The following is a 20,065-nucleotide window of genomic DNA, read 5'->3' as shown; positions in this document are numbered from 1 at the left end:
TACCTTTGTGCTGGATCAATCCTCTCTTCTTCTTTCGTTCCACGGGGTGTCAGAGTAGTGTACGCACAACACGATTCATAGGATCAATTAGAAATTGAGTCATTAAGGTACAAGCAAGAAACACCACACATTACTCCCCCATCTAAAAAGGCCAAATCCACTCCTCCGTCTCCTTCGGATCCACCCCCTCGTGGAACGCATAATTCTTCGCCTTGATCTGCTCATCCAGCAGCTTCTCCCGAGTTGCCGCCCCCCTATTTCCTAAGCTAGGAATGTTATCTAGCGCATCAATTGCCAAGCTATAGCGATCCGTCCCATTGCGAATCGCAAGCTCAAGCGGCGTATCGATATTTCCCTTCTCCCTGTACCCACGCACAAGCAAGTTCTGCTGACCTTTGCGGCCATAGGTAAGACGGTGGACGAGCCAAGGGTACGAATGGAAGTTGAAGATGCAAGGGACATTGTCTGTGAAGATGGCCTTGTACTCGTGAGCTTTGAGGCCGTGGGGATGCTGAGAGTCGTCGATGAGTTTGAAGAGGTCGACGACGTTGACGAAGCGGATTTTGAGGTCGGGAAGGTGAGTACGGAGGAGGGCGGTGGCGGCGAGGGATTCGTGGGTTGAGACGTCGCCGCAGGAGGCCATGACGATGTCTGGTTCTTCGCCTTTGTCATTGCTGGCCCATTCCCAAATGCCGACGCCTTTTGTGCAGTGGGCGATGGCTTGGTCCATGGTGAGGTATTGCAGGTGCTCTTGCTTGTCAGCGACGACGACGTTGACATAGTTTTCGCTGCGGAGGCAGTGGTCCATTGTTGAGAGGAGGCAGTTGGCGTCTGGGGGGAGGTAGATGCGGACAACTTCAGGGCTCTTGTTCGCTACTACGTCTAGGAAACCGGGGTCTTGATGGGTAAATCCGTTGTGGTCTTGACGCCAGACGGTTGATGTGAGGAGAATGTTAAGCGATGCAACCTTTTGCCTCCATTCAACCTCGAGACACTTTTCAATCCACTTGCAGTGCTGGTTGACCATGGAGTCGATGATGTGAATGAAGGGCTCGTAACTGTTGAGCAAACCATGTCTTCCAGAGAGAACATAACCTTCGAGCCAGCCCTGAATACCATTAGTAAGTTGTTTCTAATATCGAGTGGCTGCCTTACCTCTACAGTGTGCTCAGATAGCATCTCCATTACCCGGCCTTCATGGGCCAAGTTACCACCATCCTTGTCCATATCGAGGTACTCGCCCATCCACACTTTCTGTCCTGCTTCATACACATTGCCAAGCTTGTTAGACTGTGTCTCATCAGGGCCAAAAAGGCGAAAGTCCTTTGGATTCAGTTTGATCACGTCACGGAGGAAGTTTGCAAAGTTGCTCATACTGCCCACCTTGGCAACACCACCCTTTGTAACTTCGACAGAGTATTCGCGGAAATCAGGCATATGAAGCTTGTTGCGGACTGCGCCACCATTCGCAACAGGGTTGGCACTCATCCTCCTGTTTCCGGTTGGCGCCAACTCCCTGAGCTCAGGGATAAGCTTGCCGTCCTTGTCGAAGTGCTTGTCAGGCTCGTAACTACGCATCCATTCCTCGAGCAACTTGAGTTGAGACTTGTCCTTCAACACGTTTGTGAGAGGGACTTGGTGCGAGCGCCAGAAGCCTTCCAAGAAATGGTCACCGTCAACCTTGCTGGGGCCAGTCCATCCCTTGGGCGTGCGGAGTACAATCATCGGCCAACGAGGTCTGAAGGCTTTGCCAGAGTCCCTTGCCTGTTTTTGGTACTCACGGATCTTGTTTACACAGCGTTCCATGGTGGCTGCCATGGCCTGGTGCATAGAGGGGATGTCACTGCCCTCAACAAAATAAGGAGTCCATCCGTAGCCGATAAACAGTGATTCAAGTTCCTTGTGGCTGATACGAGCAAGGACAGTGGGATTGTTGATCTGTAATGAGTTAGTCAGTCGTTTCGCACATGCATTCACAAATGTACCTTGTAGCCATTCAAATGTAGTATGGGCAAAACAGCGCCGTCCGTGATTGGGTTAAGGAACTTTGTCGAGTGCCAGCTTGTAGCCAGAGGGCCAGTCTCAGACTCGCCATCTCCGACCATTGTAAGAGCAATCAAATCCGGGTGGTCGAATACTGCACCAAAAGCATGGGAGATGGAGTAGCCAAGCTCGCCACCTTCGTGCAAACTACCGGGCGTCTCGGGCGTAGCATGGGATCCAATTCCGCCTGGGAAAGAGAAGTATTTGAAGAAACGCCGCAAACCCTCCTCATTCTCGCCCTTTTGAGGATACACTTCAGAGTAGACTCCTTCAAGGTAGCTGTTTGATAAGACGGCCGGAGCGCCATGACCAGGACCAGAAATGAAGATGGCGTCCAAGTCATATTTCTTGATGAGACGGTTCTGTTTTGAGTAATCTGATTAGTAAATGAGTCTTACTATCCCGGCATACGTGCAGTCATACCATATGGATATATGTGAAACTCTGTCCAGCATCCGAGCCCCAATGTCCCAACAATCGTCGCTTGATATGGTCGAGTGTGAGTGGCTCACTGAGAAGAGGGTTTCTCCGGAGGTAAATCATGCCCAGACACATGTAGAGTGAGGCATGGAAATAGTCCGTCATCTTCTGTACCTCATCGCTGCTGAGAGGATGCTCAGTGATTGAAGCTCTCGCGGGACCAAATGGAGATAGACTGAGGTGTTCGACATCTTCAGCGACAGTCTCGGGATCTGCCGGGGCTTTGGCTACCATGGCATCCATGATGATTTGCTTAGAGGAAAGCGGCGTCGCTTTCCGATTCAAATGACGTCTTTGTATGTAATCCGATTCGACAATGAGCAGTTATCCTCAGAAAGCGAACTGGGTCTGAGGAGAAACCAGCAGAAGAATTTTGAGTTGCAAAATATATTAGTTGGTAACTAGGAAGCAAGGTAAAGGCACAAATGAAGCAGAGGGTAGAGAGTGCTTTAAACAATCGGATATGTAAGGGTAAGAACTAGCCAGCGGCAAGGCCGGAGACGTTGTCCTGGCCCATTAAAAGTATGTGATTGGTTCGAGTGCTGCATATGCATCTCATCATAGCGACAAATTCCTTTTTGGCGTATACGAGCTCATGTTGTCTGCCATAGCTACGTCATGGCTTAATGTGCCCACCACAAAGTGGGGTTGGTACAAAAACACGCTAGTAGCAACGCGTTCTTCGTGGCATTGAACATTTGGCGCTTCTTAGAAATCATCAGGTCATATATATGAAGTGCAGGATCTTTGGTTGGATTTGAATAGCGTGAACGGTCTTGGTGGTGTGATCTACAAACTCAGGCACCGCCCGAGGTATGCAGTATGTCTCGACGGCGGAATGCGACGGACATGTTGGGTGACAGCCTCCACCTAGCATGCAATCTTGTTTTAGGCTCGGCTCTTCATCCGGACGGGGAGCGATTTAGGCAGGCATCTGCAATTGGCATGACCTCGGCAGGAAAAGTTAGTGGTGTTAGTCTCGACGTCAAGATGGTGGAGCAACACTGGCAAGATGGAGGTCATCCAGTTTATTTTGCCAAAGACAGGTCATGCAGTAACATTGAGGTCTAGCAGATCCTAGTAGCTAATTGAAAACACATGGTTGCAACTATATGATCAGTGCAGTCCATAATCACCCTCGGCAGTAATTTTCCGCTGGCACTCTGCGAGAATAGCTGCTTGCCTGGCCACATCTGCCAGCCTCCCAATGACCATCTTGTTGCCATCTACGAAGCCATAGAGCGCATATGGTATATCCACCTCGTTGCAAAACTCTTGCACTAGCTTCTGCGTCTTCCTCAGGTTGTGCCGGGGAATGCGAGGGTACAAGTGGTGGATAGCCTGGAACTGGAGACCTCCATGGAAGAAGTCTAGCCACTGCGGACAGTCAACGTCCATGGTCGTTCGCAGCATCTTCTGGGCAAAAGACTCGTGAACCCCCATATCTGCAGTACTCATTGCGAAGTGAGATAATGTGATCTGTACGTGGAGCGGCGAGGTCAAAGCATGGGTGATGAGCACAAACCAGAAGCGGCTCCAGTTGTCTGGTACCGACTTATACACGACTCCATAGCCGTACCATGCCCAGAAGACCATTATACCCATAATCTCAAAGTAGCGGTGCCACCACGCAGGGCCTTTCTTGGGACCCTTTCCACCGAGCAAATACATCCAAGACAGCCTGTAAAGGTTGAAGCGCGCAAAGAGCATGATCGGGTAGTATGTATAGTGTTGGATGCGGATCATAAATTTCGCAAAAGCATCATACTCCATGACCCAGCCGTAAAAGGTCGTCGTGAGACTTTCCATGAAACGATGCGTAATGGAGAACAAGGGAATGTATTGGATATCTGGGTCGTGTTCAGGGTGGTTGGTGACGAAATGGTGGACATTGTGGTTATACTTCCACCAGCAAGCGCTCAAGCCACCCATGAAGGATGCAATGAACATTGCAATGGTACAGTCTGTGGTAAAATCGTGCGTGATACCCATGTGTCCAGCATCATGGACTGTAAACGTAAGTTGATGCCAGAGGCATGCAAGAGGAATGGCACTAGTGATGTACCAGCCCGCATGTAGCAGAAACAGGAATGCGGCCAGGAAGGAGCCATAGCGCAGGCATTCGATGCCATATGCACCATAATTACATTCGTACAGCCCTTCTTTCTTGATGCGCACCTGCAGCTCACGGTACTTTTGTGTGATGTTGTCCTGGGTGACAAAGTCGACTGACGGGTATTTGGCCTTGTCCAAGTCCAACTCTTCCTGGGTTCGTCTGTCGAGAAGTGACATTTTTGGAGACTTTTGGTCTAGCCCGGCTGACGAGATGCTCGAGGTCGAGGAGGCTCTGGTGATGTTGTTGCCATTGCGCTTGCGAAGAGGATCGGAGGGTCGGTCTGCTGGTTCAAACAGCGGGCTGTTGTCGGCAGAAGACGAAGAGCTAGTAGCCTCTTGATCTGAGGAAAAGGCTGACGTCACGTACTCTTCTTCGGAGAGTTTATCCAGCTCTTCCTGTGTCCTGAACTTTCCTCCTTGTATCGGTGGTAGGAAGTTGGTCCACCGCCCCTCGACTCGACCAATCTGGTAGCGGCTCATGAGCTGGAGCGTTTGCGTGGAGTGAAAGCTAAAGCGGCTAGTTCAGTACTGTATCGGTATTATATGATCAAACGAGACATACCGAGTGACTTCATCTGTTGCATCGCGTCCCACCATGTGTCGGATGGCCTTGTCACCGCCTGGATGGTACGGCAGCCAGGCATCGAGCTTCAGGACTGCATTGTCCACGATGACAATTGAGCGCCCATTGGCAATCTGAGCCTCGATGTCTCGCCGGCTGAGCACTTTGGATTTCCTGTCTGTCTGGGTGGCCATGATTTGGCGCAGGGCGATGGGGTAGGATGTAACGAGAGTGCGCGCAAAAGATACAATGCAAGATGAACGGTCGCTCTGCAGGGCTCAATTGGCGAACCAAATCAACGCTAGACAGATCACGTTGCAGCTCGTAAGGAGAAGTGCATGTTTGTGGGGGTGCAATGCTGGGTCTATGCAGTGGAACAGGAGACGGTGAGCTGATAAAGTTGGGAGGCGGCTCCTCGTGGCGGCGGACCCTGTGCCGCTTTGCACGTCCCTATTGCCCCACGTTCCACGCCCGCCTGGCTGGTAGTCACATGGTTGGGGCTAGAAACAACCATGGAACCCCAGCCATTCACATACGCATTCTATGCGTAGTGTGAAAACAGGGTCGTGGCGTTCCTTCTGGAATGTCGGGGATTTCCACAAAGCTTGATGCGATTGGGGGCAGATAAATATGTACAGTGGGCAGCCCTTTCCCACCTGGGCATGCGGTTCGCTTTGTTTCGGCCAACTCCGTCGTCACCAGATTGACAAGTCTTGACTGCACGCCAGGTCACTCCACAATATTAGTTCAGGCCGCGAACACTATACAAGAACCGCTCCTTTGCCCCTACTCCCCTTCTCAACTCCCCTGGACAAACACATAGCACAACCGCCACCTGCAGAACAGAGACAGCCCACAGACATGACCAAGGATATCAAAGAGTTGGCGAGCGAGTGGCTGGAGCTGGACGAGGACGAGACAACGACTGACGAGATCTACAAGCTTTTGGTCAACGGCGACCACGATGAGCTTGAAAGGAGACTCCGACACCGCATTGCTTTTGGTACTGCTGGGCTCAGAGGACCAATGCAGGGCGGCTTCGCTTGCATGAACTCCCTAACAGTCATCCAAGCCTCGCAAGGACTGGCTGCATACCTCTTGAAGACTGAGGAAAATGTAAAGAAGAGGGGTGTGGTCATTGGTCGGGATGCGCGACACAACTCTGAGAAATTCGCCAAGCTCACGGCTGCCGCGTTCGTGGCAAAGGGTATCAAGGTGTGGTGGTATGAAGAGCCTAGTCATACGCCCATGGTTCCTTTTGGTGTGCGCGAGCTTGAAGCTGCCGCTGGTATCATGATTACTGCAAGCCATAACCCGGCCAACGACAACGGCTACAAGGTGTACTGGTCAAATGGTTGCCAGATCATCCCTCCACACGATAGTGGCATTGCACAGTCTATCTTGGAGAACCTCAAGCCTGTCACTTGGGACACTTCGGTGGTGGAAAGCTCCCTTTTGGTCGAGGGAAGCCTAGGGCTAGTGCAGGACACATACCACAAGGCCATTCTCTATGTAGCACAGCCTGAGCATGCTCAAGTCAAGATGGATCCAGAGCTCAAATTCGTATATACCCCCATGCACGGTGTGGGACTTCCCGCAATGCAGCGATGTGCTCAAACTCTTGGAGTCACTTCCCAGATGAGCATTGTCGAGGCTCAAGCACAACCCGACCCAGACTTCCCAACGGTGGAATTTCCCAATCCAGAAGAAAAGGGAGCGCTCGATCTGGCAATCGAAACTGCAGAAAAGTCGTCGACACGCCTCATTCTCGCTAGCGACCCTGATGCGGACCGACTTGCGGCAGCGGAGAAGGTGGGTGATAAATGGCACATCTTCACGGGTAACCAGCTTGGAATACTGCTTGGCTCTTACCTCTTCGAGCGCTATCCCACCTCGAAGCCGCGAGAGAAGCTTGCCATGTTGGCATCCACAGTCAGTTCCCGGATGCTTGCTGCGCTCGCCAAAAAGGAAGGCTTCCACTTCACAGAGACCTTGACTGGGTTCAAGTGGCTCGGCAATGTAGCGCGACAGCTCGAGAGCAAGGGCTACGACGTTGCGTATGCCTTTGAAGAAGCTCTGGGCTACATGATCCCACAAACTGTACACGACAAGGACTCGATCAGTGCTGCAGCAGTTTTCCTCACAGCCGCGTCACAGTGGTCGTCACAAGGGCTTACGCCCTATACCAAGCTGCAGCAACTCTACGAGTATCTCGGCTATTTCGAAGACGCCAACACCTACCTCGTGTCACCATCACCGTCGGTGACTACATCAGTATTTACGGCCATCCGCGCACTTGGCAGCCCATACCCAGCTACTATCGGAACGCGGAGGATTGTGCGTTGGCGCGATCTGACACTAGGCTATGACTCAAAGAGTGAGGATCACAAGCCTGATCTGCCTATCGACCCGACCGCCCAGATGATCACCTGCGAACTAGATGATGGGGCCATCTTTACCGTCCGAGGCAGCGGGACGGAACCGAAGATTAAGCTTTACATTGAGTGCCAGGGCAAGAGTAGTGAGGAGGCCAAGCAGGGTGCTGATGGCATCTTGGAGGATCTGCTGAGAGAGTGGTTCAAGCCCGAGGAGAATGGTCTCTGGCTGGCGTAAAAGATGAGGATGCGTAGATATGTGGGTATCTTTGAGTCCATCGCATACTCTGATTAGGGTTTTCTTCTTCTCTTATACACGAGCTCCTCTTACCACCAGACCTGAGAAGAATGGTAGTATTTGTCCGCCGCGGTTAGTAGGCGTCCATCTCCTTAAATCAGACAGCCGAAATACTTGGACATTGAGTATTAAAGTCGGAATATATAAGATTCTTATTTACGGCATGACCAGTCTACACTTACTAGTGCTGTATACACCTATAAAGGCTCTCCGATGGGAAGTCGCGTCACTGCCATTCTCGGATCGAACTAAACCTCAACCAGACACTTTTGCCCCAAAGGATCACGCAAGTTGTATAGGAGCATTGCGGGTGTTACATGATCATCATGGTTGCATGAAGATGCTACTGTATAGGTACATGGCCACACGACTAGCCGCGTCAGTTGGCGCGTCCCCCATGCAAGATACGCAAGACGCGTGCATGGCAAAAGCGATGCATCGTTTTCTCAGCCCAGGTGCGGGTTGCCGAATGCGGGCCCTGTAGGTGCAGCAGCAGTGCCATGAGGATGCATGGCTGACGACAACCAGTCCCGTGGATATAATTTCTGCCTGGCGCGCACTTGGAGGCGCATCCATATGCGCATGGTACTTGGAAGGTGGGAACGAATATCGCCGCCGCTGCTGGTGCCACTACGCCGTGACAAATGGAAGCGTAGAAGGCGTAGCTGAAGGAGTGGGCGGAAGAGGGTCTTTTTTGCCTGGATTCCAGGGCCAGAGTCGTCTTTTTGCTTTTCGCAGCATCGCCTGTGCTCGAGATTAGACTTGATGCACGTTCAAGGGCCAGGGTGTTGTCGCCCAGACGTCTGCGGGCCTATCAAGGCATGGCCTCAGTGTTCAGGAGCCGTCCCGCGCTGTATCCAGACTCCGGGGAAGCGTTTGCGGCGCCGTCCACCACCCTACCCGTTGCTAGGTGCGTCCATGTGTGCATACCAAAGAGTCACGGCCCAAAAGTAATCGACGGCCTCTCTCCCCCTCCACATGCTCCCACCACCTTTGGTGCGTCACCCTCCCCTGCCGGCTCCACCCGTGCCATTAATATATAAATCCCGCGTCGCGTCCCCCTCCTCATTCGCCTATTTTCTAGAAAGTCGTCCAAACTCCCTCGGTATGCGCTTTTCCCACCCATCCATCCCAATGTTTCTCGAGTCGCTGCTAACCGCACCACAGCCTCTCATAGTCGCAGCGAGTATGGCTCGATTCTAGACTAATTGCGTCCTCTGCGGGATGCGTAGACATCAGTATCCATGGCCGGGTTCGCAGACCCACGTACGCTACCACCAGCACCCTCGAGACGACCGCTCCCCAACGGACCATGCAATTATCGCGACGCCAGTCTAGGACCATGCGGATGTGACCAGTTTTGGGACAAGCTCAGCGCCGACTTGCACGACGAGAGCAATGAGCATCGTCCGGGGAGTGAGCGCTCGACCTGGTGTGTCTGCGGCCACCATGCCTGCTTCCATCTGAAGGCGTCGCATGCGCCTGAACGGCGTGCGCCTTCAATTTCTGTCCCGCTGCCGTCACCTCACATGCTGTGCGAGGGCAAATGCCAGACTCTGCCCAGGGTGCGATGCGATGCGCATGCTGGATTGCGCCTGGCTGTGCCTGGCGGGTCTCAATCCATGCGCCTTGAGCGCTTCAATTCGCAGTCCACTCACAGCCAGCGACATCTCCTACACACTTCACGAGTCCACGAGCCGGGTCGCATAGCACAAAGTCAAGACACCCCATCGCAAGCTAGCACGAGCGGTCTCCCCGGAATCCCTTCTGTGTGCTTGCTATCTCATGAGCAGCGTCCAGTCGCTAACAACGAAACTAGGCATGGGGTGAGTCAGTCGCATCACTCAGTGACAGGCCTGGGTCTCTCGACAATGCGTTTGGAGAGCATGTGTCAGGTTAACCGCCAGCAGTCGCCTACACCGACTATACCAGATGACATCAACATCGCCGGGACCCCACAAACAAATCGCAATGAGCGTGACTATTCTTTGACCAGAGCGAACACGAACAGCCCATCGCGCGCTATCCTAGAACACGTCCTTCCCTTCAATCGCAATATACAGCTTGATATACCTGGCGATACCATCCCAAACACATACAATCCTGAAGAATACGTGCAAAGCACTACAGAAGTCGCAACTCCAAGTGCAGGAGCTACCCCAGACCTGAGTGCTGCTGATCGGGCGGTACAAGAAGGAAAGAATCTGATTGACACTTTGGCAAGAATGACTTCAGACATGCAACAGCAGGCGGCCAGCTCACCAGGCCGACCAACCGATGCCACAGTGCCCACTCAGCTTTTGCTGGAAAAATCTCCTTCAGTGCCCCAGGAACAGCTGCAAAATCTCTTACAAACAGCTTCTCCACAAGGGCTCCAAAAGCTGGTGTCCTATCTCGCTCCGTTGCATAACTTGCTTAACTCGATACCCAACGTAGCTAACACTATGCGAGATCTGGGCAGCCGTCTCGATATGCTAGAGAATGGCTCCTTCAATTATGTGCAACCAGAAGACCTCAACCAGACCTTGGAGATGTACGAAGGCAGACTTATTGAAGTAGAGCACCGCGTGGACGAGCATGAAAAAATGCACCAAGCTTTAGATGACCACGGTAGTATCAGTTCTTTCAGTCGAAGACATATCAAGAATGTCAACACGTCTTTTGGATCAAATCACTCTACCAACTCGACAACTTCATCGGCTCTAATACTCGCAGCCATGGATCGTAAAGACACCGAGATGGAACTCGATCACATCAAGCAAAGACTTGATGTGCTAGAAGCCGCGGCACCTCCCACCTCTCTGGCTCCTTGGGAGATTGAAGTAGTATTGCTGCCATGGGGGCCTGATTTGCGAGGCATATGGTTCTCACAGGACGACCCAATGCATGACGTTGACAGGACCACAACTCAGAGCTCTGAAGAATGGACTCAAGCCCGATCCTCCAGGACTAGCACGGGCACGCCGATGCTAGAAATTCGTAGGCGAGACACAGACTCAAGTCCTTATCCGGGTGCTCCGATGCCGGGCAGTAACCATGTGCTCAACCAACACGAAAGTGGATGGAGCAGTCAAGATATTACTAACTGGGCCTCGGGATCCACCGACGACTGGCTGTTCCCCAAGGCCTGTGGAAGCAACAACTTAGTCTATAAGCGACTCCAAAGCCGTGGTTTCGTGCGAGACATTACACTGAGGGGTGCCAGTGCCAAAGACGTACAGGAAACGCTGTCGAATGCTTTCAGCGACGTGTTTGATCATTTACAGTATGATGACAGCGATGAGAACCCCATGATTGCTGCTTATCCGGGTCTCCGGGCGTCGTACATACCACTACGAAAGGTGCTGAGGGAATCACGACTTCGTTTCCTCACACCCGCCGAAATGTCAAGCTCGGCGTTCTGGACAGCTCAGTTCCTTGCATCTGGTGTCATGATGCGAGTATCTGGAGGAAAGAAGAGGCTATATATTACTCATCGTGAAGCCTATACCCAGCAGGTTGATCGAAACGAGTTTGTTGTCATGGAACAGTCATGGCCAGAACTTCGACAATTGCCTCGCTATCAACCCGAAAAGAATTCGCAAATGGATGGCAATGATGAAGACTGCCAACCACACGTCCCTGAAGCAGATGCCAAGGAAGCATGCTGGCAGTTTGTCGAAGCGTACGATGCCCCACCTGCTAGTATGCATTCTTCATTCGGTAGCAACCAATCTGTCCAATTGTCTATGCGACCTGCAGGCCGACAATGGCGACGATCAATCACACCAAGCTCCATCTTGAAAAAACAGACACATCCAATCTCTCCATTGAGCGAAAATCATCTGAGACGCCCATCATCCCATTGCAATCGCACAGTGTCTGCTTCGGCCATGGATACATTTCCTCCTAGCTCGGCCAAGCGTCGCTACAATGGGTCTCCAATAAAGCAGTCGTCTGCTCCACAAACGGTATCGCGCACACCCAGTCTGATGTCGAGGCTTAAGAGACGTCGCGTAACAGAGTCCGCATCACCAAGACCACAAGATGATGCTCGAGAAGAGCCCCAAGTTCCAATATGGACTGCAACCCCTCGGCGTTCGCGTGAACCGCCTTCACCGTTTTACTCTTCGCAACCTCCATTGCCACGATCCTACTCCGACATCGCAAGTAGGCCAAGTCAACGCTCTGTTGCTATGACTGGTAAATCAACTCCATTTGCTTATGCGACCCCTCACTCGGGGCCTTTTATGGGCGGTCCTGGCTACAGTGCCTACAACAACGGTGGTGACACGGAGCCAGACGATGATGACAACGCGTATAATGACGATGACGGCGAGCAGAGCTGGCACGGTGTCACTGATGGTGAGAGTGTTACGAGCTCCGTTGCCGGCGCCGCCGTTAGTGCTCAGGAGGGCGCAAGTTTCTCAGAGGACGACAGTGGCTTTGGCAGTGACAATGACGACGACAGCGATGCGCAGTCGGAAGAAGATGCCGAGGATCATGCACAGCGGCAGCAAGATGATGGAGACGAGGACGAAGACGATGTATTCGACTCTCTACTCAGCATCATTGAAGATTAAATATGGGCTATTTTTTGTTTGGCGGAGTAAGGATGTATACTTATCTCGACGTTTTGGTCTAGCGTTTTTTTCATTCTTGTCAAAGCAATCAATTTCCTTTCTCGCACTCTTTTTTCTTTTCCTTTTCCGACCCAGCAGGGTTTGTATATCACTGAAGATCTGGCGGCAGGTAAAATATAGTGTATGTTTAGCCACGAAAGTTTCTTTTCCCTCTTTATGGTGGTTGAGCTAAATAGATTTACTTTGTACTCATTCCACTATCCTGAGTTAGTACGAGAGTGATCATAGCGAAGTCAAGAAGCGTGGCTTAAAAGTGGGTATGTGAAGGATACACTGACTCGAACCAGTCTGCCTTGCGCGGTGACCAGCATACCCCAGGTCACAAAATTCCCCCGTTTGGCGTGCACACGTCCTCCCGTAATCCAACTGGTCCGTGGACCTTGAAGGGTCTAAGGTGATCTGCCAAGGAAGACATCTACAATAATAACTACACAAAAGCACCGTGTACCGCCCGAGCTCTAACGGCCGCAGCCGAAATCGGTGTGGCTAGACCCTGTGTACAACACTAAGTCTTTTGGATGCAGATCTCTAGAAAGCCGTTATCTGCACCGCCGTTGTGCCAAGTCATAAAGGTTCGAAGCCGAATTGAGTTGTTTTGCACGTTAAGAGTGTTGGAGCAAATTCCAGCCTGTATCTTGACATCTTCAACCATGTCTCAAAGATTTAGAGGTCAAAGGTGCTTGCGGATAGGCATCAGATGTGTTACTTGCTTGCTTGCGGTACCCTCGAATGTCAATGGTGTGGGGACGGCGTTATTCAGGCCCTCAGAGCAACAACTCCGGCCTCTTGAAAGGAGACGTAGCCATTGTGGAATGAACTTGGCATCTCTGGTCGGCGATCAGAAAGTTGGCTTTAATTGTGTCTAGATTTCCCTTGATTCTTTGGGATATCAGTTTTCGGCATGTCACACTCCTACAATGGAGAAGAAAAAGCACCACGTGTGGTTGACGAGCAAACCGAATCGCAGCATACATTAATACCGAGAAGAATCGGCGGCCCTCCTAAACCACGCACCTCTCCTAAAACGCGCGCCCAAGATACACCAATACTACGCTACAGACACCGTGCGATGGGGATCATCGCATTCTATATTCCTATACTTGTTGTGCCATGGGTACTAACGTGCGTACTCGCCTACTACCCGATGGACCTACCGTCGTACATCCAAACCGAATTCACAGAAAGCAACATCTCAACACAACGACGCATTGCAAATGCCATCGCAGTACTCAGCTCTTTCGCCAGTATTGCCACGATCCCCCTCATCTCGGCATTGATTGTTCAAGCCGCAGTCGTCTACACGCAAAGGCGACGGAAGAACCAAACGGTCAGCGTATCCCAGGTTTTTGCGCTAGCAGACCGCGGATGGTCGAATATCAACATCCTCTGCGAAGCCTGGCCACCATGGAAGAGTAACAGAACAGCAAATGGAGACCAAGACCGACGGACCGGGCCCGGTAGTGTGTTCCTTTGGCTCGCTGCGTTGTTCCTTTTAATCCGCGGTATCCAGCAACCTATCCGAGAGGGTTTCGTATCTACAGGGCAAATCTTGGTCATTACCATGGAAGACAACCTTGTGGGTTCACAGAATGGGGCTTTTCGTGGAGGAAGATATACACTCTTGGGGGTGGATCCAGAGCCAGACGACATGTCCACGATACCTGAGGGTGTAGTTGTGCAACAACTTGAGAATTCACTGGCTTCTCTCTCCTTTAGTGGGCTTCCTACGAATCTTTGGCCGGATCTACAGGATGCGACTCCTTTTGAACTGCGGGATGTGCCTCAGTTGAAGCAATTAGGTCCTTGGGCACAGCCGGGTCTGGATTTCTTCGTTGCTGCTTTTCCTAACGGTACAACGACCGGTATTCTCCGACACCGCGCAATGTGATTTAACTCGACAATTCGATGTACTGAGATTGAGCAATCTTCGTTTCCCGCAACTTGCACGGGTGGAAATCCCTTTCCTTCCGGTTTCACTTCCTCTGGTCAATTGAGAGCAAATATCTGCGTCCCAGGTCAGCGTGGGAAGTTTCCGTCGCAGCTTTCTCGCAGCAGGCAGGACACTGTTGAAGACATATTTGTGGATGTCAATACAACGGATAAGAATGATGCACCAGTTAGCTATACGCAACACTGCACTGTCAAGACCACGCGAGGCTATTTCGAGCTCGGCAACTACCGTAACAACTACGTATACGGTCCACTATTGGAGCGCTGGGTTGAGCCAGACCCGTTCGCAGATAGAGCACAGTACAACGACTACCTTCCGGATCTCTGGAGAGATGGCAACAGGGTGGAAGTAGATAAAAATGGTGAAGTACTGAGTAGTTTCGAGGGACGGTGGCGCCGACCGTCAGAAGAGGATAAATTGACGGATATTCCGGGCGGGTAAGAAATCTAGCATACATACATGGCATGGGTGTCTGCTAACTGACTGTGCTCAAGGCCAACACCCGAATCCACACGATCAAGCTGGCCCGTTGGCCCTACCTTCAAAGACACAAACACGACAATGTCCGGCCCACTAATGACCTCAGTCATCGCACTATTTGGCGAAAACTCCCTCTTCGCAGCCGCCAACGCATCTACAAACAACACCGCGCCTCTCCTCCTCGACTAAATCTGTCGCCTCAACCGCCTCCCCTTCTCCACATTCCGTAGCTACCGCGACTACACCGCCGCATGCTCCTCCCAAGCAGACGACACCGAGCGGCTCCTCCAAATAATGCAAAACTTCACAACCATCCTCTTCTCAGACATAACAGCCACAGAACGCTACCTCTCCGCAAACATGCACATCCTCCCCCTCCTTCCCCTCCCCGCAACCCCTTCCAACCCCCAAAAAGCTTCCATGCCAACCGCGCCCTCCTAACCCAAACCTCCCTCAAACCCTCCGGCACAACCGGCCGCCCCCTCCACTCCTCCCCAGGAACTTTCATCCCCGCCCCCAGCATCTCGCTCATTGGCGTAACTCTCGTCTCCATCCTACTCCTCCTCCAGCTCCTCGGCCTCGCATACCTTGCATACTACATCTACAAAGTCCCCACCTGGACCTCGCACCTCGACGCCCTATCCATCGCTCGCATCACATCTAGTCTCGACCGCGGTATTTTTCCGGGGCCAGGCGCCGTATATGCGTCTGATATCCAGCGTCAGGATATGACAGATGCAACGATCGGAATCGTCGAGGGGGAGTACGCTTCTGATTCTGCAGGGCTGGTGACGGAGGGTAAGACGGTGGAGTTGGGCCTGGGCGCTTCGGGCGTGTTTACAAGGCGCTTGGCGAGGTTTAGAGTAAGGAGAGCTGAGGCGGTGAGTGAGATGGAATGTCGCTGTGAGGGGTGTAGGAGGCGTGATAAGGGGGGGGGGGGTAGTGTGTCGTCGACTTCTTCGTATCGATAGATTTGGGTATGAAGAAATAGAGCATGATTAATGATTATGCCCATTTTTCATGCTATGTATCAATCACACCATCTTTCATTATTCCTGCTATGATCCATTGCTGACTCTAAAAAACACAATCCATCATCAACTCCCGCCCAAAAATTTCTTGTGGGTATGAACAATTCCTACACCAACACTGGCCCTTCAGAGGCTCAAAAAGACATTCCATCCCGCTACCGCAATTCCACTAGACATCGACGGACAAAACATCAGCAAAAAAAAGATGGACTCGCGGGGAATCGAACCCCGGACCACTCCCATGCTAAGGGAGTATTATACCACTAAACCACAAGCCCGATCGTTGCTTTTATTGAAGCTGATTTGATGGAAGATTAAAGGATTTGTTTTTTTATATTCTTGATAACAATGTTCTGGGAAAATGACGGGCGACGTTAAGTCGGCTGAGACAGAATTTGGTGAGTGGGCCGGTTGCGCTCTGGACCCGCTGGGTGCGAAACTTCATGTTGCGTTAAAATTAGCGTTGGGCAGTGGCAGGAAATTCTGGTTGGATGTGGATTTTGCGGCTCGGTTAGTTTGAGCTTTGCGGAGTCTGGTCGGTCGCGGGACCATATGCGATGGAAGCTGCATCATTTATCTTTGCAGGAAAAGCTGTATTAGCTGAAAAGTTGGTTGGGTGTGTTAGTTAAGACAAGGTGCCGTTGTAGCGACAACATGCCACTTGCTCGAAGCCCAAGTCTTGCCTGGATCATTGTCGCCCACTGTATCAGGCGCTCGTGGTCTCTCGCACGATACTGCTGAATTTTAGCGCAAATGCATGTAATTACTTCAATTTTGATGACAGCGTTAGAAGGCTTCTATTCACAGGATTTGTGGGGTTTCTTTTCAAGCAGACTGCCTCGCCATGTAGATGATGAGGTGCATCTTGACCAGACACCATATCAAAACATCAACGCAACGTCTCTCGTTACCTAGCGCGAAACTAGCAAATAAATTCACTCATGCACGCACTGTAAATTAAGCCGTATTGAATCTATGGTAAACAAGTATGAAGAAAACTAGTTGGGATATTTGTCAATCTACAAGATTTATGTCGTAAGCTTGACCCAAACGGACAAAGAAGATTTTAAACCCTTGGTGTCAATAGAACATTCCATCGCAGTTAAAAAGAACAGATTTTTGGTGATAGGACTTTTGCGTATATCAAAAGTGCAAATTTGATCATCGAGTATGCTTCTTGCAGCTATCCAGCCTCAAATTGAAATCGTCCCTTCCTTGCTTGTTACTTGGCTGCCCTTAACCCAGAAAACAGAGGTATCAATGAAGATCAATACAAGAACAAATGGGGACAGGGGTACAAACTAGTGAAATTCGAAAGGTTGACATGATAGCTAAAATCTATGGATAGCCTGACCATCAACCCTTTTGTCGTTACTGTTGTGGCGCATGTTCGAGGTTGTCATCTCCCTCTGGCTGCTGCATCCAGTCAGTCTGCTGCATGCCTTGATGGATCTGGCCGTGCATCTGCGGTTGCGGTTGCTGCGGTTGCGGTTGGTAAGGCATGACCAATTCCGAAAGGTCTAGACTCATATTGGTAGACGATACTGGTTGCCACCAAAGATTCTGCATGTCGAGGATAGGAGGTCCCTGGTAAAAAGTCGTCGTTAAAGGGTTTCCAAACGAAAAAGCCATAGACTGGTCGTACTCGATGGGGTAAGGATAGATAGGGTCCGGGAACTGCTCCGAGAGGAATGGCGGGAAAGTCTGTGAAGACACTGCTGGATAGATGGGTTCATTTGATGTATCCCAGGACTCTTGTTGAGGTGGAATGGTGAAATCTTGGGAACGCTCCCAAGTCCGGGATTGCGAAGGCTGACCGCCATCATCATTCATAAGCTCCTTGACCTGTTCTCGTAAGCCAGGAGCACATGTGTTTAGGATCTTGTAAACCACGCCATGGGCCCGAGAGGCGACAGGGTCGTTGACTCGTAAATGACGGAGCCAACTCATTAGCTTCTTGATACATTTCATGGTATTTTCTTTATCATCCTTCAAATTCTGGCCCTCGTAAGACATCTCCAGCAAAAGCACAGCCATGCTCTGCATAACTTTTGCAATAATTATTAGTAAGTTTCGTCATTGGTCGCGTCTGCAAGACTTACTGATATGAACTATGTCCCACCATGGGCCCCGGGAGTAAATGAAGGTTGTGTCTGGTTGGTCAGGAAACAATAATGTCATTTGCTCGGCCGCTTGAACACACAACTCGGCCGTTTTGGCGTTGAAAGTGGCTGACCGAATGCTCTCGGATTTTATTCGTCGTTCGATTCTACAGAGACAGGGCCGCGTGATGAGGATCCTCGTGCTCCAATAATAAATTCTGAACATGTAGCGTTCGCGATCGACGTCGGGCTGCTGAGCCCAGCTACTTGCATGAAGATCATCAGACTGTAAAGCTATCTTGGCCCAATCATCCAACTCATTGAGAAGCTCCGTGATCCTAGTCTGAATGTGCTGTAAATAACAGTCGTTAGCAAAGCCAAGAGATAGATTCATGTGAAGAGGAGCAGTCAAGCAGTACGGTTTTGGACGTACCTCCCAGGATCGAGCTGCAGTCCGCGGGGAATATAAGTTGAGGAGAACCTTTTGCGATATGAGATTCAAATTGATGTATGCAACCAAATAACTACTGTCATCAGTACCTCTATCGGACTGCGAGTTGTTACTCCTTGCGCTTGATTGTGGTGATTCATAGCTTGTGCGGACGCGGGAAGATTGTCTAGACGAACTGTCATCTGGATTTGGCGGCCCTGGATTGGATTTTGGTAAAGATATGGTACAGTCCTCATGTCCAATAACTGGGGGACGGCCCGTGATGGATGACACAAGACATTCGATAGCGTGCAGACACCACCATGTCCTCACTAGTGGCTCTTTTTTAGAGTCGTCTAGTGCTGTATTCTCGTTGCGTAGATGAAGGCCGAGAGCCAAGGCCAGTCTGATAGAAACTCCGATCATGATCCAAGCCCTACTAACATGGCCGATTGCAAGGAAGTAAAATGCGAGGGCACCAGTCTATAGTTTGGAAGGTTAACTGCCATTATGGAGAATAAAATAGAGGTCACTTACAGCCTGAACCCTATCCATGGTAGGTGCTGCAATAAGCACGATAGGATCACTTAGACGTAGAAGATGCACTGCACGAGTCATGTAAATCAAGTGATCTCTTTCGTCTCCTCTCCATGGAGCTCCGATGAGTTGAGAGTATTTGGCTCCGATTGCAAAGAGGAGATTCATGGTGATGCGCCATTTTGGAGGGATCTCATATTGGCGTTTTTGTTTTGTAGATTGTATGTAGCGGCGAAATTGACCCTCGAAATTGACCGGCATGAGTGGAAAAGTACTGTGCACGGTTTCGAGATAGCAGTTGAAGAGGTTCTCGGCAACTCCCGGTTCCGGCATTTCGTAAGGATCGACAGCTATATCGATCTCGATGTCGTCGCTATCCAAATAGAAGGTCGCGTCGGTTGTGTGTTGCATGGAACCTTGCTTGGTATTCTGTCTTCGTTCATGCAAAGCCTCGACTCGTTCATTGACAGCTTTCGAGCTTGAGCCTGGAGGACCGTGTCTTTGGCCTTGGGGATTTGTGTTTCCACGTTCAGCTTGGCGTTGAACGCTTCGCAGCCATTGTACCTCAGAGTTTTGGCCTATATAGCCGGTCTCTCTCGCTTCGCGGCTACGCATCAAATCTTCGTCTAGAAAATCGAGATCTTCATTGGAACCAACTGATGCGGTAACAAAAGCCTCTCCGTGGTTAATAGTTTCTGGTTCCTTTTCCCCTGAGGACTGTTCGCGTGGTCTTTTCCCCAACGTTTTGCTTAATTGAACAGAATCCAAGGAGACCAGATCATCTTCTACCTACAAAAGACTAATGATTAACAGGATATAGGCGCCACATGGCAAATGCTAATGGAAAACATACATTCTGTAATACTTCGTTGATGGTCTTCTTGTCTGCATCACCGACTCGTCCCTCCAGTGCCCTCAGGAGGTTGATAAGGTCCTGGTTCAGCCGCATTGCCCTGAAGAGTCAGCGCGGAATTATATAACAATAGTGTCTTGGAAACACACTCTCCCAGTCGATCACGCCGTGCAGAGTCATAGACAC

At 50.9% G+C, this 20,065-nt stretch overlaps 8 protein-coding genes and 1 non-coding gene across 9 annotated transcripts; 4 read left to right on the top strand and 5 right to left on the bottom strand.

Moving 5' to 3' along the window:
- Nucleotides 1–44: 44 nt before the first annotated feature.
- On the bottom strand, nt 45–3,057 carry COCSADRAFT_138253 (uncharacterized protein). The gene is made up of 4 exons (XM_007699818.1): nt 2,467–3,057; nt 1,986–2,405; nt 1,156–1,938; nt 45–1,108 (listed from the first exon to the last, which is right to left on the bottom strand). The coding sequence occupies exons 1-4, from the start codon at nt 2,764–2,766 to the stop codon at nt 143–145; spliced, it is 2,469 nt and encodes an 822-aa protein (XP_007698008.1). The 5' UTR covers nt 2,767–3,057; the 3' UTR covers nt 45–142.
- Nucleotides 3,058–3,194: 137 nt separating this feature from the next.
- Nucleotides 3,195–3,455, bottom strand: COCSADRAFT_299301 (uncharacterized protein). Its single transcript, XM_007699817.1, has one exon. The coding sequence runs from the start codon at nt 3,398–3,400 to the stop codon at nt 3,242–3,244; it is 159 nt and encodes a 52-aa protein (XP_007698007.1). The 5' UTR covers nt 3,401–3,455; the 3' UTR covers nt 3,195–3,241.
- Nucleotides 3,456–3,550: 95 nt separating this feature from the next.
- Nucleotides 3,551–5,579, bottom strand: COCSADRAFT_35049 (uncharacterized protein). The gene is made up of 2 exons (XM_007699376.1): nt 5,201–5,579; nt 3,551–5,146 (listed from the first exon to the last, which is right to left on the bottom strand). Exons 1-2 carry the CDS (start codon nt 5,392–5,394, stop codon nt 3,640–3,642), a joined length of 1,701 nt encoding a protein of 566 aa, XP_007697566.1. The 5' UTR covers nt 5,395–5,579; the 3' UTR covers nt 3,551–3,639.
- A 208-nt stretch (nt 5,580–5,787) lies between these two features.
- COCSADRAFT_35048 (uncharacterized protein) lies at nt 5,788–8,049 on the top strand. Its single transcript, XM_007699375.1, has one exon. The coding sequence runs from the start codon at nt 6,062–6,064 to the stop codon at nt 7,811–7,813; it is 1,752 nt and encodes a 583-aa protein (XP_007697565.1). The 5' UTR covers nt 5,788–6,061; the 3' UTR covers nt 7,814–8,049.
- Nucleotides 8,050–8,864: 815 nt separating this feature from the next.
- Nucleotides 8,865–12,684, top strand: COCSADRAFT_197962 (uncharacterized protein). The gene is made up of 2 exons (XM_007699816.1): nt 8,865–8,978; nt 9,041–12,684. Exon 2 carries the CDS (start codon nt 9,118–9,120, stop codon nt 12,433–12,435), a length of 3,318 nt encoding a protein of 1,105 aa, XP_007698006.1. The 5' UTR covers nt 8,865–8,978; nt 9,041–9,117; the 3' UTR covers nt 12,436–12,684.
- A 766-nt stretch (nt 12,685–13,450) lies between these two features.
- On the top strand, nt 13,451–14,609 carry COCSADRAFT_353881 (uncharacterized protein; the record flags this gene model as incomplete). The annotated part of the gene is made up of 2 exons (XM_007699815.1): nt 13,451–14,272; nt 14,309–14,609. Coding segments are annotated over 2 exons (897 nt in total), but the record flags the coding sequence as incomplete, so codon positions are not given.
- An 853-nt stretch (nt 14,610–15,462) lies between these two features.
- On the top strand, nt 15,463–15,687 carry COCSADRAFT_63314 (uncharacterized protein; the record flags this gene model as incomplete). Its single annotated transcript, XM_007699456.1, has 1 exon — nt 15,463–15,687. A coding segment is annotated over one exon (225 nt), but the record flags the coding sequence as incomplete, so codon positions are not given.
- Nucleotides 15,688–16,163: 476 nt separating this feature from the next.
- On the bottom strand, nt 16,164–16,235 carry COCSADRAFT_t28. The gene has a single exon. It is a non-coding gene; the product is annotated as a tRNA-Ala (tRNA).
- Nucleotides 16,236–17,328: 1,093 nt separating this feature from the next.
- COCSADRAFT_158630 (uncharacterized protein) lies at nt 17,329–19,975 on the bottom strand (the record flags this gene model as incomplete). The annotated part of the gene is made up of 5 exons (XM_007699814.1): nt 17,329–18,005; nt 18,060–18,411; nt 18,493–18,972; nt 19,027–19,815; nt 19,880–19,975. 5 exons carry the CDS (start codon nt 19,973–19,975, stop codon nt 17,329–17,331), a joined length of 2,394 nt encoding a protein of 797 aa, XP_007698004.1.
- Between the last annotated feature and the right edge of the window lie 90 nt (nt 19,976–20,065).

This window comes from Bipolaris sorokiniana, assembly GCF_000338995.1.
Source record: "Bipolaris sorokiniana ND90Pr unplaced genomic scaffold COCSAscaffold_4, whole genome shotgun sequence".
Taxonomy (NCBI): domain Eukaryota; kingdom Fungi; phylum Ascomycota; class Dothideomycetes; order Pleosporales; family Pleosporaceae; genus Bipolaris; species Bipolaris sorokiniana.
This window is presented reverse-complemented; position numbering and strand designations above follow the sequence as displayed.